This window comes from Pezoporus wallicus, unplaced genomic scaffold, assembly GCF_028554395.1.
Source record: "Pezoporus wallicus isolate ANWC-B61680 ecotype Strahan unplaced genomic scaffold, APGP_CSIRO_Pwel_v1 contig_8232, whole genome shotgun sequence".
NCBI lineage: Eukaryota > Metazoa > Chordata > Aves > Psittaciformes > Psittacidae > Pezoporus > Pezoporus wallicus.
The window spans coordinates 2,750,325-2,767,236 of record NW_026637105.1 but is presented as its reverse complement, the minus strand read 5'-3'; the positions used below and the strand labels follow the sequence as shown (position 1 = coordinate 2,767,236).

Below are 16,912 nucleotides of genomic sequence, written 5' to 3'. Positions count from 1 at the left end.
TGCACTTAGTGATTGAGCATTTGCTTGCTGTGCTTGGCCATGGTGGTACATCACAGAGGTGCTTGAAAGCACTGGGAGTGACAGGGGAGGAATGGCTGCTTCTTGCCTCACCTCTTCCTGCCCTGGGGGAGCAGGGCAGCCAAGTGAGACATGAAATGCACTCATTGCCATTTCCCAGCACAAGAATGGGCTTGAAGCATCTTTGAAAACAACTGAAGCAAAACCAAATAGGATGAATAAGGCAGGGGAGGTAGAGATACAAGGTCTGAAATGAGGTCTGGATGTTGGGAAGAAAGAAGAGAGTTACAGCATCTTCAAGGCAGTATTTGGGTTTGCTGAGGCCATGAAGCGGTTGGTCCCTTCTGGCACATCCATGCCAAAGGTTTTTGCATGGTTTTTGCCCATTCACAGGTAAAGGATCTGACCCCCAGTGCAGAAAGAACGTTAGTCTCTGTGGTGGGAGCTGTTTGTAAGGATCTGATGTGTAGCACTGGGTAGAGAAAGGGTAATAAAGAAACACTGGAAGGAGACCAGGGTTAAGCTAAAGATGAAATTCATACACAGGGAACCTGTTTTTACCAGAATCCCAGCACTTGGAATCTTTTTTTCCATGGTTTCTTGTGTTCTTTATCTCAGGTCAGCCACAGCCTCTTCAGAGCACTACAGATGAGAATGGCTTTCTGTGTGCTCTCTGTGACCATCCTGAGAGAGGTGGTACAATAGTGTCTTCCATGTAGCTCATCTGCAGAGAAGAGGCTCTTCTCTGGAGAGCTGCTCTTCACAGTGCCCTGGGAAGTGCCATTCTCTTTAGCTGTAACAGCCTTGATTGTTCCTGTAACCTGGATAGGTGGAAGGAGTTTTATTAGGAAACTAACCCCTATTCTCCAACAGTTGCTTATGAGGAGTATCTGTGATGGGTACCTGACTCTCACAACTGTGCTCCTAGTAGCTGCACAGCTACTGTAGGTACTTGAGTGTCTTCATTACTGTTATTGCTGCTCAGTGCAGCTTGTCTTCCATTTTCTAAGTCTTCTCTTCCGTATTCTCTCCCATCTGGATTTGAACACTGCTGCTCCTTCCTATGTGGGGATTCCCAGGGGCTACCTTTGTTTCTGCTTCTAGGAAGATGCCACCCTTCTCCTTGCTCACCTCTTGTAGATGCTCTGTATTTCTGCACCTCTTTCAAGGTCTGTTCCTTTTGGTTTTCATCTTTTTTTGAGGCGTATTTTGGATCCATTCCTTTTTGCTGGAGCTGTTCACCAGGAAGCATGTGCGCTTGACATAACACACTGTACATTAAGAGTTCATGGTGGGGTCTGTTTCCTTGGGTAGAAAGACTGAAGCCTTCAGAAGCTCGAGTTCTTCAGGCTTGGGGTGAATTCCCCATGGGTGTCATCTGCAGAAAGGGAGGGATTTTGTCAGTGATGGTAAAGTAGAGGCAAGACTGTGGATTTCTGCAAGTGTTTTCATAAGCATCTGAAAGTGAGTTTTGGTTTTATTTGCGTGCAGAGAAAGAAGGTTTAGCAAAAGAGAATATTTCTTGGTGGCACCCGCTTTAGTACACCCTGATGTTGCTCATGCTAATTTCATTCTGTGTTTTCACTAATCCTCGAGGGCCCCAAACCCCCACGTGGAGTGGTGTTCAATGGAGTGTAAAACCACACAATCTACTAAATGACTGGTGTTCCCAGAGCAGCCTCTTCTGGGTTTTGGAAGAACTGAATGCAGTGACAGAAAGGCTTAAAATTCATATTCCCAAATACCTGTCTCTGATAATTTGACCTGTAAGCTGTTGACAAATCATTGCAGAAAGCCTCATCTGTAGTGTCCCAGGGATTTGGGGAAATACGCTGCTTTCCTTAGTAGGAAACACCCTTTTTATACTATTGGAACTATTGTTACTGTTTCCTTCAATTTCCTGTTCTAATGAGACAAAATATGTTGAGTCAAATGCAGAGAGAATTTATCAGAGCTCGTTTAAAGACATTCACATTCATTTCACTGATTCATCCTGATTCATCTTCGTCTGCTACTATTGAACATCAGAAGGTGGTTGTTGTCTTCTCCAAACTTCTAGTCAAGATATGAAGCCATTTTAATGATGCTCCAATTGCTTGGCAGGGGTGGAGGAAAGGGTTCTGAAACCCCTGGGTTTGCAGGTGTATTGGCTCTCCTTCCCTCTAAGCCCAGTTGAAAGGTTACTGGTTTCAAAGTACACCCCACTTCTTTTATGGCTGTTACAAGCAGAGTGCTGCTGGGAGCACAGATGCTTGCACATAGTAAGTACTTCTTTCACAGCTTGGATTGGTCTCGTCTCTTGTGCTTTCCTAGAAGCATTTAATGCAGTAATTCTTCATTTTACAGCATCAACTACCAATGCCAGTCCAGTCTCTACATCCTCAACTGTTGTCAATATTTCCACGTCAGCAGTAGCCAGCATCTCACAGGTAAAACTTCTTCCTTATCATGTTTATGTGCAGCATCAGTAAAATTAAACTAGCAGAAATTAAAGACCTCAAGCACAGCTTCAGGTGCTCAGTGATCTCAACAAGTAAATAGTCTTCATAAATGGATACCTTTAGTCACAGCATGCAAAACAGTTGCTTGCTGAAGTCAGGGCATGAGTAAAGGCAGTTTATCCTGCGGCTCTTGTGTCTGGTATTGCACACTCAGCCAGTACCAAGACCACTTTCTGTTGCTGTCAGTACATCTGGTATCAGAAAATAAAACCCAAGACTAAACCACAAATAGCAGAGCACAGAGAGAGGGGAGTGACACCGCGGTATCCACTTGATACTGCCCTGTTACTGTCACATCATTCATAATGAATTCATTTGTGAAGAATGTGGAGAAAGAGGAGTGCCTGTCACTGCTCGCAGACCTGCCTGTGCCCTTGGGAACTCTGAGCTCTCAACCCTTTTTGGGGATGTCTTAGATACGCAGAAAGAGCTCGTATGAAGTCTGACTGCTCTTGCAGGGATTTCTTTTTCACAGGCACATTCTAGCATAAAACTCATCTTAATATAGAACGTTTTCTGAAAGAAGTCACCTGTCACAACTCATCCTTTCCTCTAACAGGACTATCCCACCTACACAATCCTTGGCCAAAGTCAGTACCAGACGTGTTACCCGAGTTCTGGCTTTGGAGTGGTGACACCAGCAGAGAGCAACACAGAGACCACTGCGTTAGCCACAGCCACGTACCCAGCCGAGAAGCCAAGCGCCATGGTGCCTACACGGGCGGTGCAGAGACATTCCTCTGGTAATGGCTGGATCTTTAGCAGGGTGCCTGCAGAGTACCTGACATAAACAGTGCAGAGTGCACACATGGGGAAAGCTTTTTGTCCAAAAGGTAATTGCAGCACCTTTGCATGCTGGCCTGGACAGACAGGATATTTGCCTTCTGTTGTCAGACTGGTCTCACTGGTGTGCAGGGTTTAAGAGCTTAGGTATAGGAAGATATATAACTATGACAATTCAGGAGACACCCAGTACATGCTCTGGATGCCCTAGAGAGAGGGAATTCCAGGGGTGGCTTGAAGAGTTGTCAACAGCAGCTACCTGGGGACTGTTGATTGACATGTGTTGGGGCTGGGTGTTCACTGCAGGGCAGTGGATGATACCCACTCTCAAAGCTCCTGTTAGCTCCAGGATCTCTGAACCTGAATGCCGCAGCCAGGTATTCAGATTGCGTGACAGCCATGGCATAGATGCTAGTCCCATGATGGGACTCCCACATGCCTTGTCAAGAGCTGTAGTTTGGCCATCACCTCTCAACGAGTTGTTGCTGATGTGCTGAGAAACACATCCTTTCTTTCTTTCTGCTTTATCGTGTAAAGTGGTTTTGAAATGACAGTTGACCACACTGTGATGTGTTATCACAGCTTCTTGCCCTCTTTCAGGAAGCAGTTGCCTTCTAGTTGTGGTGAGCAACATCAGATTTACCCATGAGAATGTTTCTTAGTTGATATTGCAACTCTGTGGAATTGACCTGTTATTTCAAGGCACTGGCCAGGGAATGACCCAATTGTTAATGTTTTCTTGCCATTTTCTTAGCTCTGAAATTCTCCAAGGTTAACATTTTGCATGAATTTCCAAAGGAATTCCTGTGTCTTGTCTTGAAAGACCCAGACTGAATTCAGGCTTTCTCAAGCCCCCTTTGCCCTCTGCCTTCTCACTACAGTTCTGGTCCTATTTGTGAATTAATCAGGCAGAGGTCTGGGATGTTACCTCTTCTGCCTGAACTCTTAGTAAAGGATTCAGAGGGTATCTCCCATCATGGCAGTAACATTCTGCACATCAAAGCATTGATTTTTATGTTTTTTTTTATGGTGGTGCTCTACCATTTCCCTGGGAAGGGTGCTCTTACCAGTAGCAGAATAGGCTCCATCATGTATCTCCATCAGCCATGGCCATGGTGCTTGGCCATATCTGTGCTTCCTGGACCAATTCGTCCCTGTTATCCTTTACTAATTCTCAGATAGGGCAATGGAGCTGCGGTGTGTTTCCCAGCACGCTGTGCATTTGTGTGTGATTACCACACTCCAGGTAACTCTCTGCTCTGGCTATTATTTAACTGGTAGTCAAAGGCTTTCAGTGGCACAGGAGCAAATAGTGTGGAGGGGGTAACAGCATGTGTTGTATAGTGCTGCTTGCTCCAAAAGGTGTTTGACCAGGAAATCTGAGAGGGAGAAGCATCTTGAAATACTTTCCTTTGTACACTCATTCCAGACTGAGGGATTCTGGTGTTCTCTCAAGAAGTATTAAAAGAAACCATTGAGGAATAAAGCAGATCCATGGTTGTGAGACACCTGAGGGGTTACAGGCCTTGGGGTGGAGGGTGCTCTGTCCTTGGCTTTGTGCTGCAGGCAGAATGCAGTAAGTAGCTTGGTCCTAGTGTACTGAATGGAGGAAACAGAGCTGCTTTGAAATGATGGGACAAAGAACTCATGTTTTATGTTCTACTAAGGGTTCAACTACTACTGCATCAATAAAGCAAGGTAACGTCTTCCTTTCGCAAAGGTTTGTGGCCAAATATTATCAGCTTTATGTTGGTGTTTTGTTTTGAGAGATGGGGGGTGAGACCTCTGTGATTTCTTTCTTCTAGGAGATGCATCCACAAGTCCTTCATTATCAAGAGCAACAGCAAGTAAAGAGTTAGATGAGCAGGCAAGAAAAAACATCCCTGGGAAGAACAGGGGAAAGAGGAAAGCAGATACTTCTTCCTCACAGGACAGTGAACTGGAGGTAAATAGTAATCTTGTTTTCTATAGGTAGCATTGCAGAATAGTGTGGTGGTAAAAGTCCTCTTTCTTTCATTCTGTCTCCATGGCAATTTTCCATCTGCCATTACTGAGAACAATTTGTCTCCATCATCTTCTCAGTTCCCTTTTAATTAGCTGTGGTCTGCTTGTCTCCTCTTTGGTGAGATGAATCATCACAGCTCCCTCAGCCTCTTCTATAGGCTGCTGACCATCTCGACAGCCTTTTGCTGGCTGCTCTGGTTTCCTCACATAAGTCTTGAACGGGGGCTGCCATCTGGGGTGACCTTCCTAGTGCCAAGTAGGGTGAGACAGCACCTTCCTTCTATCAGCCAGGCACACTTGGCAGTTCATCTTATCACACAGAGAGTGCTGCTGGCTCATACTGCACTTGCACCCTCCAGCTCCTCCCAGCTAGGACCCATAGAAGGGGTTATTCTACCTCACATGCAGATTCTTCAGTTACTGAACTTCTAGTTCCTGTTAGTCCAGTTCTCCAGTTTATCAGAGTCCTTCTATATGAAACTGCTATTCCTCATGGCAGCTGATCCTACTTATTTATCATAACAGAGGTGTTTCTGATAAACACCAAAGTCATTTACTAGGTGCTCTCCAGATCACAGGCAGTAAACTGCCCTAGCAGGGCTCTAAAGTTCATTAGAACTCTGATTTGGTTTTATAACTATAAAAGCAAGAAAAGCTTTTGGAAACAGTTTTGACCAAGAGAGCCTTACTCTTGAAGTGTGTTGGTGCGCTCTAGCAGTATATAAACTCCACCGCAATAAGCTGAAAGTTTAATGCGTTCAGCCTGTGACATGAATACTGTTGTTCATACCTGTTAAAAGCATGCAGCAACTAACCACAGAATTAACCCTAAAACTTGCTGCTCCATTGTAGCTCAGTGCTTGGGGTATCTCAGCTCTAACCTGCTTTTGTTCTCTGTGCAGCGAGTGTTTCTCTGGGACCTGGATGAGACCATCATAATCTTCCATTCGCTTCTCACAGGGTCTTATGCTCAAAAATATGGCAAGGTAATAATTGTCTTCTCTGTGGAAGAAAGAGTGTATCTGTCGTGTACAATTAAATATTGATCTTTGCAAAAGGAACAGATCATGATAATTTGGTTGAAATGTATGAGGTGATACTTTTGTTGGGGAAAGAGCACTAAACTCTGAGCTTTACACAGAGCTAGGACACAGACATCACAGTCTTTAAAAGTCAGACTGTTACCATCATTGGGAATCGTTGAGGTCACAGTACATAATGAAAGGAAGGACATTTTCTCCTTTAAAATGTATTGAAGATCTTGCAAATGTTTTGTTTGTGTTGCCTCTGACAATGCAGCAGTCCCTGGTGTGCAGTGCATTGCTGTGCAGTGCTTTGCTGTGCAGTGCTGCAGTGCTTTGCTGTGCAGTGCTGCAGTGCTTTATTACACTTTGGGTCAATGTATGAAATATTAAATATTAGAGAAATTGTAGTTTACACCATTGAATGCAGATGGAATTACATCAGGCTTGATAGGCAGTGGAAACACTGTGCAGTGTAACTGGTGGAAGATTGATCCCAATTTACTCCTGCCTGTAACCACAGTGAATTTACCTCTTTCTGCTTTGCCAGGACCCAACTATAGTGATTGGCTCAGGTCTGTCAATGGAGGAGATGATTTTTGAAGTAGCTGACACCCACTTGTTTTTCAATGACTTGGAGGTACGTGGCAAATGGTTTTGAAAGGCAAAGCTCCACATTACCTGGTTAGAGCTGCACTGCACCCTTTGTGAGGGCTCTTGTGCTTCCAAGCCACTTAGTGCTGAAACACAACAGTCTGCAAACCTGAAGTGGTTCTAGGCACAACCAAATCAGAGGTGGACTCCTTTAGCTGAGACAGGCATTCTGCAGATTTCTAGTTTCATGAGCTCTCATAGCTCTCTGGTGGGTTTCTACTTGGTCCTGTATAAATAAGAGGAGTGATTTCTGCTTTGCCTTCTATTTGCACGCCGGACTGGTAAGCACTTTGCTGTCACAGATTCTGTTTTGAAAGGAAGAGCAGAGATGTGGGGGAAAAAGTGACCTTGAGAATGTCAGATCTCAGGGGCTTTGACTAAGCCAAGGACAGAGCACAGCTTGTGCATCTCAACCAGTGTCTCAGGACATTACACTGGCAGCATAACAAGCGTGAAGGACACGCTTCCATAGGCATGCTGCACGTGAGGAGGTCCCACAGCACCTTCCATCTGTCCTTCCTGCAAGCTCTCTCTGCTGCTTCTCATTCCTATCCTGCCTCAAGGACTTCTGATCAACTCCCATCCTCTTTCATGCACAGTATTCTTTGCCAAATTAAATACATCTCACTGTTCCACACCACTTCCACTGAAGGCTGAATATGAACAGTGAACGGTTAATTTTAGGTGCATCACTGATGCACATCATGGAAAAATGATGGGTTTGTTGATGCAAATAGAAACTTAAATGAAGTTTAAGTGACTGTGACTGCTTGCAAAGGTGGTAATGACAGTTACCTCCCTGCCCCAGAAAGAAACAAAGCATCCAATACAGGCTTGGTTTAGATCACATGTTCTTTAACCTGCCAATTTCAGTCTGTTTGTGGATTATGACATGACTTTGTTTCTTAAACAGGAGTGTGACCAGGTACACATAGAAGATGTGGCATCTGATGACAATGGCCAGGATTTAAGGTGCTGTATGACGAATGTCTGAAATGTATAGCTGATGCAGTCTGGTTTTTGTGGGGACTTCAAACCCAAATGAGGTTAGGGGAGGGAGGTCAGCATTGTGCGAGGGCTGACACTTGGCAAATGGTGTTTGTTTGCTGGGGGGGGTTTCTTTGAAGACCTACAAAACATGCAGGCTTTCAGAATTATAGTGTGAATTATATTGTCCACTGCTGAATGTTGCCTGTGTGCTCAGTGATGGAGAACCAACACTCCAGACCTCATGATCTTGAGCTTTGACAGTCTCATTTACATCCATCTGTGAGCTGACTGTGCAGGCTGTCAGAGGGGTGAGGGTATGAGAGCTGGGTGGGCTCATGGAAAGGTCTGAGAAGTGCCTGTCTGTCAGGGAGAGAGAAATACAGGGCAAGTGGTGAAGCAGAGCTCCTCTTCAAGGTGCTTTTCTAGCTGCTGCCATCAAGCCTGCCTCCCCCAGGAAAGCTGCAGTGATTCTGCTGCTGAGGCAGAACACGTCTCACATCTGCTTTTCTGAAACAGCAACTACAATTTCTCCACGGATGGCTTCAGTGGCTCAGGCAGTAACACAAACCACAGCTCCTCAGTTGGTGTCCAGGGAGGAGTGGACTGGATGCGAAAACTGGCCTTCCGCTACCGCAGGGTGCGAGAGATCTATGACAAGTACAAGACCAATGTTGGAGGTGAGTGTTCACCTACACCAGTATCTGAGCACTCAACCTGTGGTGGCTTCTCCCATTGCCTTGAAACAGTCTCAGCTTCCAGGTGCCCTCAGTGCTGTTATTTACTGCAGAAGAGGCAGTTGAACTCTGGGCTGCCCCTCTCTGTGTTGGACTTGCCCACTCAGCTGGGAAAACCTGTGGCTCTTGCCTTGCAGGCCTTCTGAGCCCGCAGAAGAGGGAGGCTCTGCAGCAGCTAAGGACTGATATAGAAGTGCTAACAGATTCCTGGCTGGAAACTGCACTAAAGTCCCTGCTACTCATACAGTCCAGGTATGGAAACTGGAAATGTGTATATTGCTTTCTCAGCCCTTTCTCTCACTCTGATTGGTGTTGAGTGCTGTGTTGCAGCAGTGCCTGTGTGTAATACTGCTGACGTTTGTCACAGGTACTGACAAGCAAAAGGAGTGAGAGCAGGCATTCCACTCCTTGGGGTTTTTCTACTGCATCATGTGTTTTAGGATGATCCCCATAATAGGACTGTGCTCACACAGAATTCCATTTCTGCCAGAGAATTCCTGGTTTAAACAAAAAGCAACCAAACCAAACCCACAAATCAAGCCTCTTGAAGGCAGGACAGTGAAGCACGTGGCACTTTGGGAAGCTGAGCAAGCTGCCCAGGGTGGCCCTGGCACCACTGCCCATAGATGGGCTTTTACAAGTGTTTTTTCTTCTTTCAGGAAAAACTGTGAGAACATCCTGATCACAACCACCCAGCTGGTGCCAGCTCTTGCCAAAGTTCTCCTCTATGGATTGGGAGAGGTGTTTCCCATTGAAAATATTTATAGTGCTACAAAAATAGGTAAGGGGTTGTGCTGGTGCCTGGCACTGGGCTGTCTGCTGTGGATTTTTATATAGGAAACACAGTTCCTGCAGCTGAGCAGCCCCCTTGGCTGCTGTGGTCCCTCTGGCCATGTAAAAGTGATGGCTTCTGGCCTCACAAGCTGAACTGGGTGTTATCTGCTTCCCAGTAAGATGAGAATGTGTTTCTGTGCTGGGAAGAAGGGACCTGTTCAGGCTTTGCCTGTTCTCTGCCTGAGGCTCATGATAGTGGGATTCCTTTGGCAGGTAAAGAGAGCTGTTTTGAGAGGATCGTGTCACGGTTTGGAAAGAAAGTCACCTATGTGGTGATTGGAGATGGGCGAGATGAAGAGGTGGCAGCTAAGCAGGTGAGTTCTGACTGCAGAGCTGGGATGTGGGTCCATGCAAAGGGAAGTTTGCAGTTGTTTTCTGCAGGGACCCTCTTTCTAGGGCTGAACTCTTCAGGCCAAGGGGAAACTTTGCCTTTGACGCAAGAGAGATCTTACTGCGTTAAGAGGGGGAATTCTGTGGCTTGGGGGTTTAAAGTTTGCGTTTTACTGTTGTTTAGCATTGTGTATAACATTGTCCCTGTAAGACAGTATCTTGATGTGGCATGTCTTGATCATGGAGCTATTAGTTGGGATAAATGCAGTTTCTCAGAAGCACAGAGGGCGTCTGTCATCGGCCAGATCGATACAGAGCATCTCCCATTGGTCCGAGTGACAAACAAGGAGCAAACTGGTTGTTCAGTCCTGCCAACTAAAGGCAGTGAAGCACACAGGTTGATGTCAGGACATCACCTCTGCAGGCTCCACATGCCTGCCACGTGCCAGAGTTGTCACTTCCCAGGAAAGGCTTTCCAGGGTAAAGCAGCAGCTGGGGTTTCCATCAGGAGCATGCCAAGCAGCTGCTAGCGCTGGTACCTGTCATAAATAGATGTGCTAACAAGATCAGGCTTCAGATACACACCATGCAGCTGAGATCCTTCCTGAATGTGGTGTGTCACAACCTCGCATTGCACAACCCTGCAGCTGAACCTTGCCTGCTTCCACCTCGCTGTGAAATCAGCCCAGTAAAGCTGCCTTTGTCGTCTCTTACAGCACAACATGCCTTTCTGGAGGATCACAAACCACGCAGACCTCGTGTCCCTTCACCAAGCCCTGGAGCTAGACTTCCTGTAGGAAGCCGGAGCAAAGGTGTGACTGCAGCTCCTGCAAGCCCTCTCCAGCACTGGGGAGGCAGAAACCTCGTACATTTGGGGACTCACTTTTCAGCTTGATGAAGAAAACATACCCAAGGAGAACTGTGCAGCACAACGCGGCCCCAGGGCACGACCTCAGGAGCAGGGGCCTTGCCAAGTACAGAGGTGTCCTATGAGGAAGCTCTGGACTCAGCAGAGCTGGAGCTCGTCTGAAGAAGAGACTCACAGAAGCCAGCTGAGCTCCTCTAGCAGGTAGTCTCCGGAGGGAGAGGGTGAGCCAACACAAGTGCTTGTAGGAGCTTTCTCCCTTCTGTTCAGCTTAGTTGTAGAACCCAAGTAACCACAAAACCTTATTTTTATAGAGAAATCCTGATGGCAGAGCTGAAGCTCCCTTGTTCCAATGAGAGCTGTGGGCCTTTCATAGGAAATACTAATGAAAATGGCAAAAATACCTCCACTGCTGTGAAATGTGTCCTCTCTCCTTCCCTGGGTGTTCAAAGCAGTTAATTTATTACAGTGTCCTCATGTTATTTCCTCAGTGTGGGATTACTGGAAAATAGAGAAGGGGAATGGTCCTGGGCTACGTGGGTCCTTGTAGAGGAAGGTCCTGGTGTTGAGTTGATCCTGATGGCTTCCAGTCAGTGTGTGCTCAAGCCTGTTAACCAGCAGCAGATCGCTGGATTCCATCCGTGACCCAGGCCATAGATCCCACAGATTTTCCCTGAACCAGGAATACAACTGCCTGTGAACGTTAGGTACAGCACAACAGCACTGCAGACTGCTCCAGTGGGAACAGCCCTCATCTGGACTAGGAATAGTTTGAGAGGACTGAATCCTGATGGGTGTTACGAAGAAGGGAATGGTTATTAACCTTCACCTCCACTTTCCTGACTTCATTGTGAGAAGAGGTTCCTTTTAGTAGAATCTGATTCCATTTTCTTGTATTCTTCTTTGCCTAATGACATAGTTAGAAACAAACCCCTTGTTAAAAGGGACTTGCTTTTGGAAGACACTGTGCCTCAGCAGCCTGGAGCCCGTTGGCTTTGGGAATGATGGCTCGTTGGAAAGAGGCTGGAGTCCGTGCCCTGCAGTGCCAGGAACCAGGAACTGTGCCAGGTCAGGCTAGGTTCAGTGGTTTCTGCCTCCTCCCTGTACCTCCAGGCCACCAACCCAGGCAGTGCTGGGGGGTCCCTGTGTAGAGAAGTCTGCTCTGTCCCACCACACACCTCTGCTGAGCCCAAACCCCTCCAGACCTCCGGTCCCCAGCCCAGCATCACCCTCCTGGGACACACAGGGCCAGGGCTGACCCCACGGCGCTGCAGGGAGGATGCTGTACCACAGCCATGGATGCTGCGTTTGCTGCAGACCTTTCATGGCATTAGTGACTGAGGAGCGATTTCCATCAGTGCTGGGGACCATCATGGAGATGTGCCTGGAGCAGGGGGTTTGGATCCCTGACGCTCAGGGGCTGCACACAGAGGTGTCACCGGGGTTCAGATGTCCCAGCCTCCAGTTTTGCTTCCTGGTTTTTGATCAGAGGAGATTCTATTGGTGGTCACAAGAGGGCTCTGCTTTCCATCCAGCTCCTTGCTAGCTGTTGGCCTCGTGCTCTGATCTCAGGTGGACGCTCTGGGTCTGTTATTTCCCCAGGAACTCTGCTTTAGGACCATGCCCCTTGTCTAGGACCTGCCTGTGAGCAACCTGCCCTCCGGTCCCATTAGAGGAGCCAGTTCGTGCTGTGGGTGTTACTGAGCAGCTCAGAGGAGGGGATGGAGCAGGCTGGGTTGAGGAGAAGCCAGGAGCCCATGGGAGATGTTCTTCCATCTGCCACACACAGCACATGGGGAGCTCAGGCATGTCCCCATGGTGTGTGCTGGGGTTCCACAGCAGCCTGGGCCCCGTGCAGAGCAAGCAGAGACGCTGCAGGGCTGCAGCTCCGTTGTGGCCGGGTCCACAAAGAGACCTGGGGGTCTCTCCCTCAGCTGGAGTGCATCCTGTGGGAAATGTGCTGTGCCAAGGAGCAGCCCCATTGCTCCCAGGGGCTGAAACGGTACCGAGGGTCAGGACTCACCCGTAGTCAGAGGCTGTGCTGGATCCTGCAGGTCCCCAGCCCTTCCAGAGCCCTCCTGGAGCTGTCCCAGCCTGGTGGGAGCACGCTGGCTCCTGCAGTTGAACTTTGGGATTAAACCCTGTGCCTTAACCTCCCACCACCCGGCTCCCCAGGGCCTGCAGCAGGCTGCAGAGGGGGTGCTGCCCCCCCCCGCCCCCCCAGGCTCACCTTCAGCTGCCTTGACTTCAAACTGCTTTAAGGGAATGCTAAGATTTCAGCAGCCTTTTCCCTGAGTGTGGAATGGCTGCAGCCAGGGATGCTCCACACTGGTCTTTGAATGTATGTGAAGTCCTTGTCTAACTGGAGGCTGTTGGTACGTTCTGTGTTCATGTCTAATACAGGCTGCCCTGGCTCTTTTAAGGGTTCCCATCTCGTGTGGGTCCAGAGCAGCAGCTCTGTCCCTCTGGGTTTTCCTGTCTCTGTGCTCTCCTGTTCCCCCTGACCTGGTACCAAAGCCAGTGCAGGGGCAGCAGCAGTGCTGTGCCCCCCCCATGTGCTGCTGCCTCCCCTCCAGCTTCACCACTGAGGCTTAACCCCCCCTGCCCCGCTCTATTCTCTGCCTCCAGGGGTGAGCTGGGAGCAGCAGGGCCCCAGTGCAGCCCCTGCTGCGCTCCCAGCCCCGCTGCAGCGGGACGGGGACGAGCCCTGGGCACCGCTGGCTGCGGAGCCGTTGCCTGTTCGTGGTCTGCAATGGGAACTGTCCTGTGAACTGGAAAACAAATAAAGTCTTTATTTTCTATAGTCACTGCTCCAGCCTCTTCTGTCCCCTGCACCCCCAGGGCTGGGCTTGGGGGCACCGGCATCATTAAGGGGGGGGTCCTATGGGAGGCAACGGTGGAGGCACCCAGAGGTACCGGCTCTGCTGTGGTGGCTGTGGGGGGGCTCACGGTGCTTGGATAGTCCTGCACAAACACCAGCAATGAGCCCTCCTCCCAGCCGCTGCTGCCGTGCCCCTGGCCTTGGCCTTGGGCTCATCTTGCCATAGGAGCAGCAGTGAAGGGAGCTGCCTCCCCCAGCCCTGCCCCAGTGTGTGTGTGGGGGGGTCCCTCCTGGGACAGGGTCCTGCCGGGAGGGTGGGTGATGGGGAGCAGCCAGGATGTGCTGGGCCCTGCTCAGGTGGTGGCACGGAGCCGGGGGCAGCCCCAGAGGGGAAGCAGCGACCACATCGCACCCCTACAGCTGAGACCTGGCCGTGGCCACCTCCAGCCTGCCCCCAGCATCAGAGGCACGGGCCAGGGAGCGGGAACACAGCAAAGGGACCCCGAGGTGTCTGTGCTGAGCCGCCCTGCGGCTGCTGTCCCTGCCGCCTGATCCCTTCCCTGTCCCTCCCTGAGCGCAGAGATAATGATAACGGGCAGTCTTTGACCGCGACAGCAAAGCAGGAGGCAGGTCCTGGTTGGGGACAGGAAGCTCAAGCGGGAGCTTGGCTCCCGCAGCAGCGGCACACACAGAACTCACCCTTGCCTTGTTTTGGGGTGGTTTTTTTTTTCAAAAAGCTAATAAATAGAAAGAAAAGCTACAAGGCAGCACAGCCACATGGCCCGAACCCAAGGGCACAGCCAGGGGAGATGTGGGGCCCCCCCCGGCTGCCCAAAACAGCCCTGGGGGAACAGAACCAGGAGCAGGATGAACAAATCCTGGGCAAGTCACTCTGGAGGAACGGGCCTCAGGCAGCAGACTCCGCAGCAGCAGCCCCATTCAGGAAGTGCTGCCCCACGGGCCAGGAGATGGAGAACTGGGTCTGGACCAGCCACCGCATCCGCCTGTTCACGAGGTCTGGCTCCGAGGACGACGGGAGCTCCATCCCACCGCTCGTCCCGTTGGCATCCACCTCGTCAAAGCCGCGGTCCTCCTGTGCCCGCAGGCTGGGGTGCAGCCACTTGTAGTAGGTGACCCTCAGCGCCAGCCCCAGCAGGTAGCAGGGCAGGGCTGCCGAGACCACCGGGATGAGGTAGGAGTGCTCCTCAGAGGGGGAGCGGCACCAGAGCCAGGAGAGGGCCAGCAGCGTGCTGTCCACCAGGATGAAGCTGTGGTAGATGATGCTGCGGTGCAGCGTCCTCCCCGGGGACACGTTGAACCAGCTGAAGTAGAGGATCACGGCCACCATGGCCCGGTAGAGCTGCTCGGGGCCGGGTGACTCCATGAAGTCCGTGCCCTGCAGGCTCACCCAGAGGAACATGGCCAGCCACACGAGTGGGAAGTGCACAGCCACAGCATAGGGCCAGAGCAGGGAAAAGAGGGCGACCGTCAGGATGCGGGGGCAGATGAGGAAGAGGTTCCACAGGAAGTAGACGATGGAGGAGCTCACGCTCAGCTCGTACTTATCCTGCAAGAAGGAGCGCAGGGACTGGTGATAGTCCAGCAGAGACCAGGTCACACACAGGAACGTGACGCAGAGCCCCAGTCCTGCAAGCACAGTGGTGCAGATGTTGAGGGCAGATTGAGCGGGGTCCGGCTCAGCTCAAGCCACCCCCCATGCCCAGCATTGCTAAAATGAGCTTCCCACCAGCTCCAAAGCAGCTCCTGCAGTGGGGGCAGAGCCTCAGCACCTGTGGCTCCCCATGGTGGAGGCAGAACCTGGCCTCTCCCAAGGGATGGGGAAGCAGCAATGGGGCCGAGCAGCTCCGCAGAGCCCAGTCCCGGCCAGGGCAGCCCCCAGCACACACGGGCACACAACGAATGCCGGCTCCCCTTCCACTGCAGTGACACTCCCCACCTCAGCACCCTCAGAGCACCTCCTTGGTGCCCTGCGCTCCCCCCTCTGCCCATGCCCACATCCACATCCACATCCACTCAGCATCCCCAGCGGGCTCCCGAGTTCCCCCCCTGCAGGGCATGCAGGGGAAGGTCCACGGAGCTCCCTCAGCTTCAACCCAGCCACCCCAGCCCATCCCGTCTGCCCCATTCAACCGCTCTGACCCCCAGCCTGCAGCCCCCCAGCCCCTCACCCTGGAAGGGCTCTGCCTTGTTGGTCTGCAGGATAACGCAGAGGAGCAGGGTGAGCTGCGGGGTGTTCTCCAGGAAGGTCTCGAAGAGGCGCAGCATGCTGATGTCGTGGCACAGGAAAGCCATGTGGCTCTGCTCCTCGCCGGCCTCCTCCTTCGCCCTGCACACCTTCCAGCCCACCTTCAGCGCATGGAGGCACCTGAGCCGGAGAAGGGCAGCGCTGAGGGGCTGCGGGCTGCGAGCGCTGCAGGACCCGGAGGACGGCTCCAAACACCCCCGTTCCTGCCCAAACCCCTCCCCGCCCCTTCCCAGGCAGCGGCCACAGCGCTGAGGGGAGCATCGGGCTCGGCAGGAAGCCGGCACAGCGGGGAGAGCCCGGGACGGGACGGGGCTCCGGGGAGTTCCCGGCTCCAAGGCGCCGGCACAGCGGGGAGAGCCCGGAACGGTTCGGGATGGGGCTCCGGGGCGTTCGGGGCTCCAAGGCCCCGGCACAGCGGGGAGAGCCCGGGACGGGACGGGACGGGAGGGGGCTCCGGGGCGCTCCCGGCTCCAAAGCTCCGGCCTCAGGAGCTGGAGCAGAGCCGGGGCTTTGGGACGCAGCCGGCGCCAAGCGGGGCCGGGCCGCACCGGGGACCTCCACCCTCATCCCCCGGTGTCGGGGACCCCCCCCGGGAAGGGGCGGGGAGCGGAGGGGTCCCGGGGGACGCGGTACCTGCAGAGGAAGCCGAGCTGGAGGAGGTGCAGGGCAGCGAGCAGCGGCGGGGGCGCGGCGGGGCGCAGGGCGGGCGGGTCGGAGCGCAGCCAGAGCCAGCTGCAGGCCTGGGTGAGGACCGAGCCCGCGGCGCGCAGCGCCAGCACCAGCGCGGCCAGGCCGGGCCGCCCGCCCCGCGCGTACCCCGCCGCCACCCACCCGTCCGCGCACACGTCCAGCGCCGCCGCCGCCGTCCCCGCGGCCGCCAGCACGAGCTGCAGCGGCCCGAACGCCCGCGCCATCGGCGGCACCGGCACCCGCAGCGCCCCCGGCGCGGCTCCGCCCAGCACCGCCCCCCCGGGACCCGCCCTGCTCGCGCTCCGGGCGGTACCGGGGCAAACCCCGGCGGCAGCGCCCGCTCCGGTGCCCGCGGCACTGATGGACCCGGCGCGCTGCGGCTGCCCTGGCAGCGCCCATC

At 52.2% G+C, this 16,912-nt stretch overlaps 2 protein-coding genes across 4 annotated transcripts in view; one reads left to right on the top strand and one right to left on the bottom strand.

The window, feature by feature from the left end:
• EYA3 (EYA transcriptional coactivator and phosphatase 3) overlaps positions 1-11,631 on the top strand; it is a 32,041-nt gene extending 20,410 nt beyond the window's left edge. For 2 of the 3 annotated variants that reach the window (XM_057403586.1, XM_057403585.1), the window contains 11 exons: positions 2,365-2,447; positions 3,079-3,262; positions 5,108-5,247; positions 6,209-6,292; positions 6,879-6,968; positions 7,896-7,954; positions 8,489-8,649; positions 8,844-8,958; positions 9,366-9,487; positions 9,754-9,854; positions 10,587-11,631. In XM_057403586.1, coding sequence (XP_057259569.1) covers positions 2,365-2,447; positions 3,079-3,262; positions 5,108-5,247; positions 6,209-6,292; positions 6,879-6,968; positions 7,896-7,954; positions 8,489-8,649; positions 8,844-8,958; positions 9,366-9,487; positions 9,754-9,854; positions 10,587-10,667 — 1,220 coding nt within the window. In that variant the 3' untranslated portion in view covers positions 10,668-11,631. The remainder of the gene's footprint in view (positions 1-2,364; positions 2,448-3,078; positions 3,263-5,107; positions 5,248-6,208; positions 6,293-6,878; positions 6,969-7,895; positions 7,955-8,488; positions 8,650-8,843; positions 8,959-9,365; positions 9,488-9,753; positions 9,855-10,586) is intronic. The other variant, XM_057403587.1, reaches the window with a different exon arrangement.
• Positions 11,632-14,410: 2,779 nt separating this feature from the next.
• Positions 14,411-16,745, bottom strand: XKR8 (XK related 8). Its single transcript, XM_057403397.1, has 3 exons — positions 16,456-16,745; positions 15,746-15,942; positions 14,411-15,203 (listed from the first exon to the last, which is right to left on the bottom strand). The coding sequence occupies exons 1-3, from the start codon at positions 16,734-16,736 to the stop codon at positions 14,464-14,466; spliced, it is 1,218 nt and encodes a 405-aa protein (XP_057259380.1). The 5' UTR covers positions 16,737-16,745; the 3' UTR covers positions 14,411-14,463.
• Between the last annotated feature and the right edge of the window lie 167 nt (positions 16,746-16,912).

Excerpts from the sequence above, each read along its gene's own strand:
- XKR8 (XM_057403397.1), bottom strand. The coding sequence starts at position 16,736 with ATGGCGCGGGCGTTCGGGCCGCTGCAGCTCGTGCTGGCGGCCGCGGGG. Across the intron at positions 15,943-16,455 it reads CAGCTCGGCTTCCTCTGCAG|GTGCCTCCATGCGCTGAAGG; the intron begins GTACCGCGTCCC and ends TCTCCGGCTCAG. Across the intron at positions 15,204-15,745 it reads CAAGGCAGAGCCCTTCCAGG|GACTGGGGCTCTGCGTCACG; the intron begins GTGAGGGGCTGG and ends CTGTGCTTGCAG.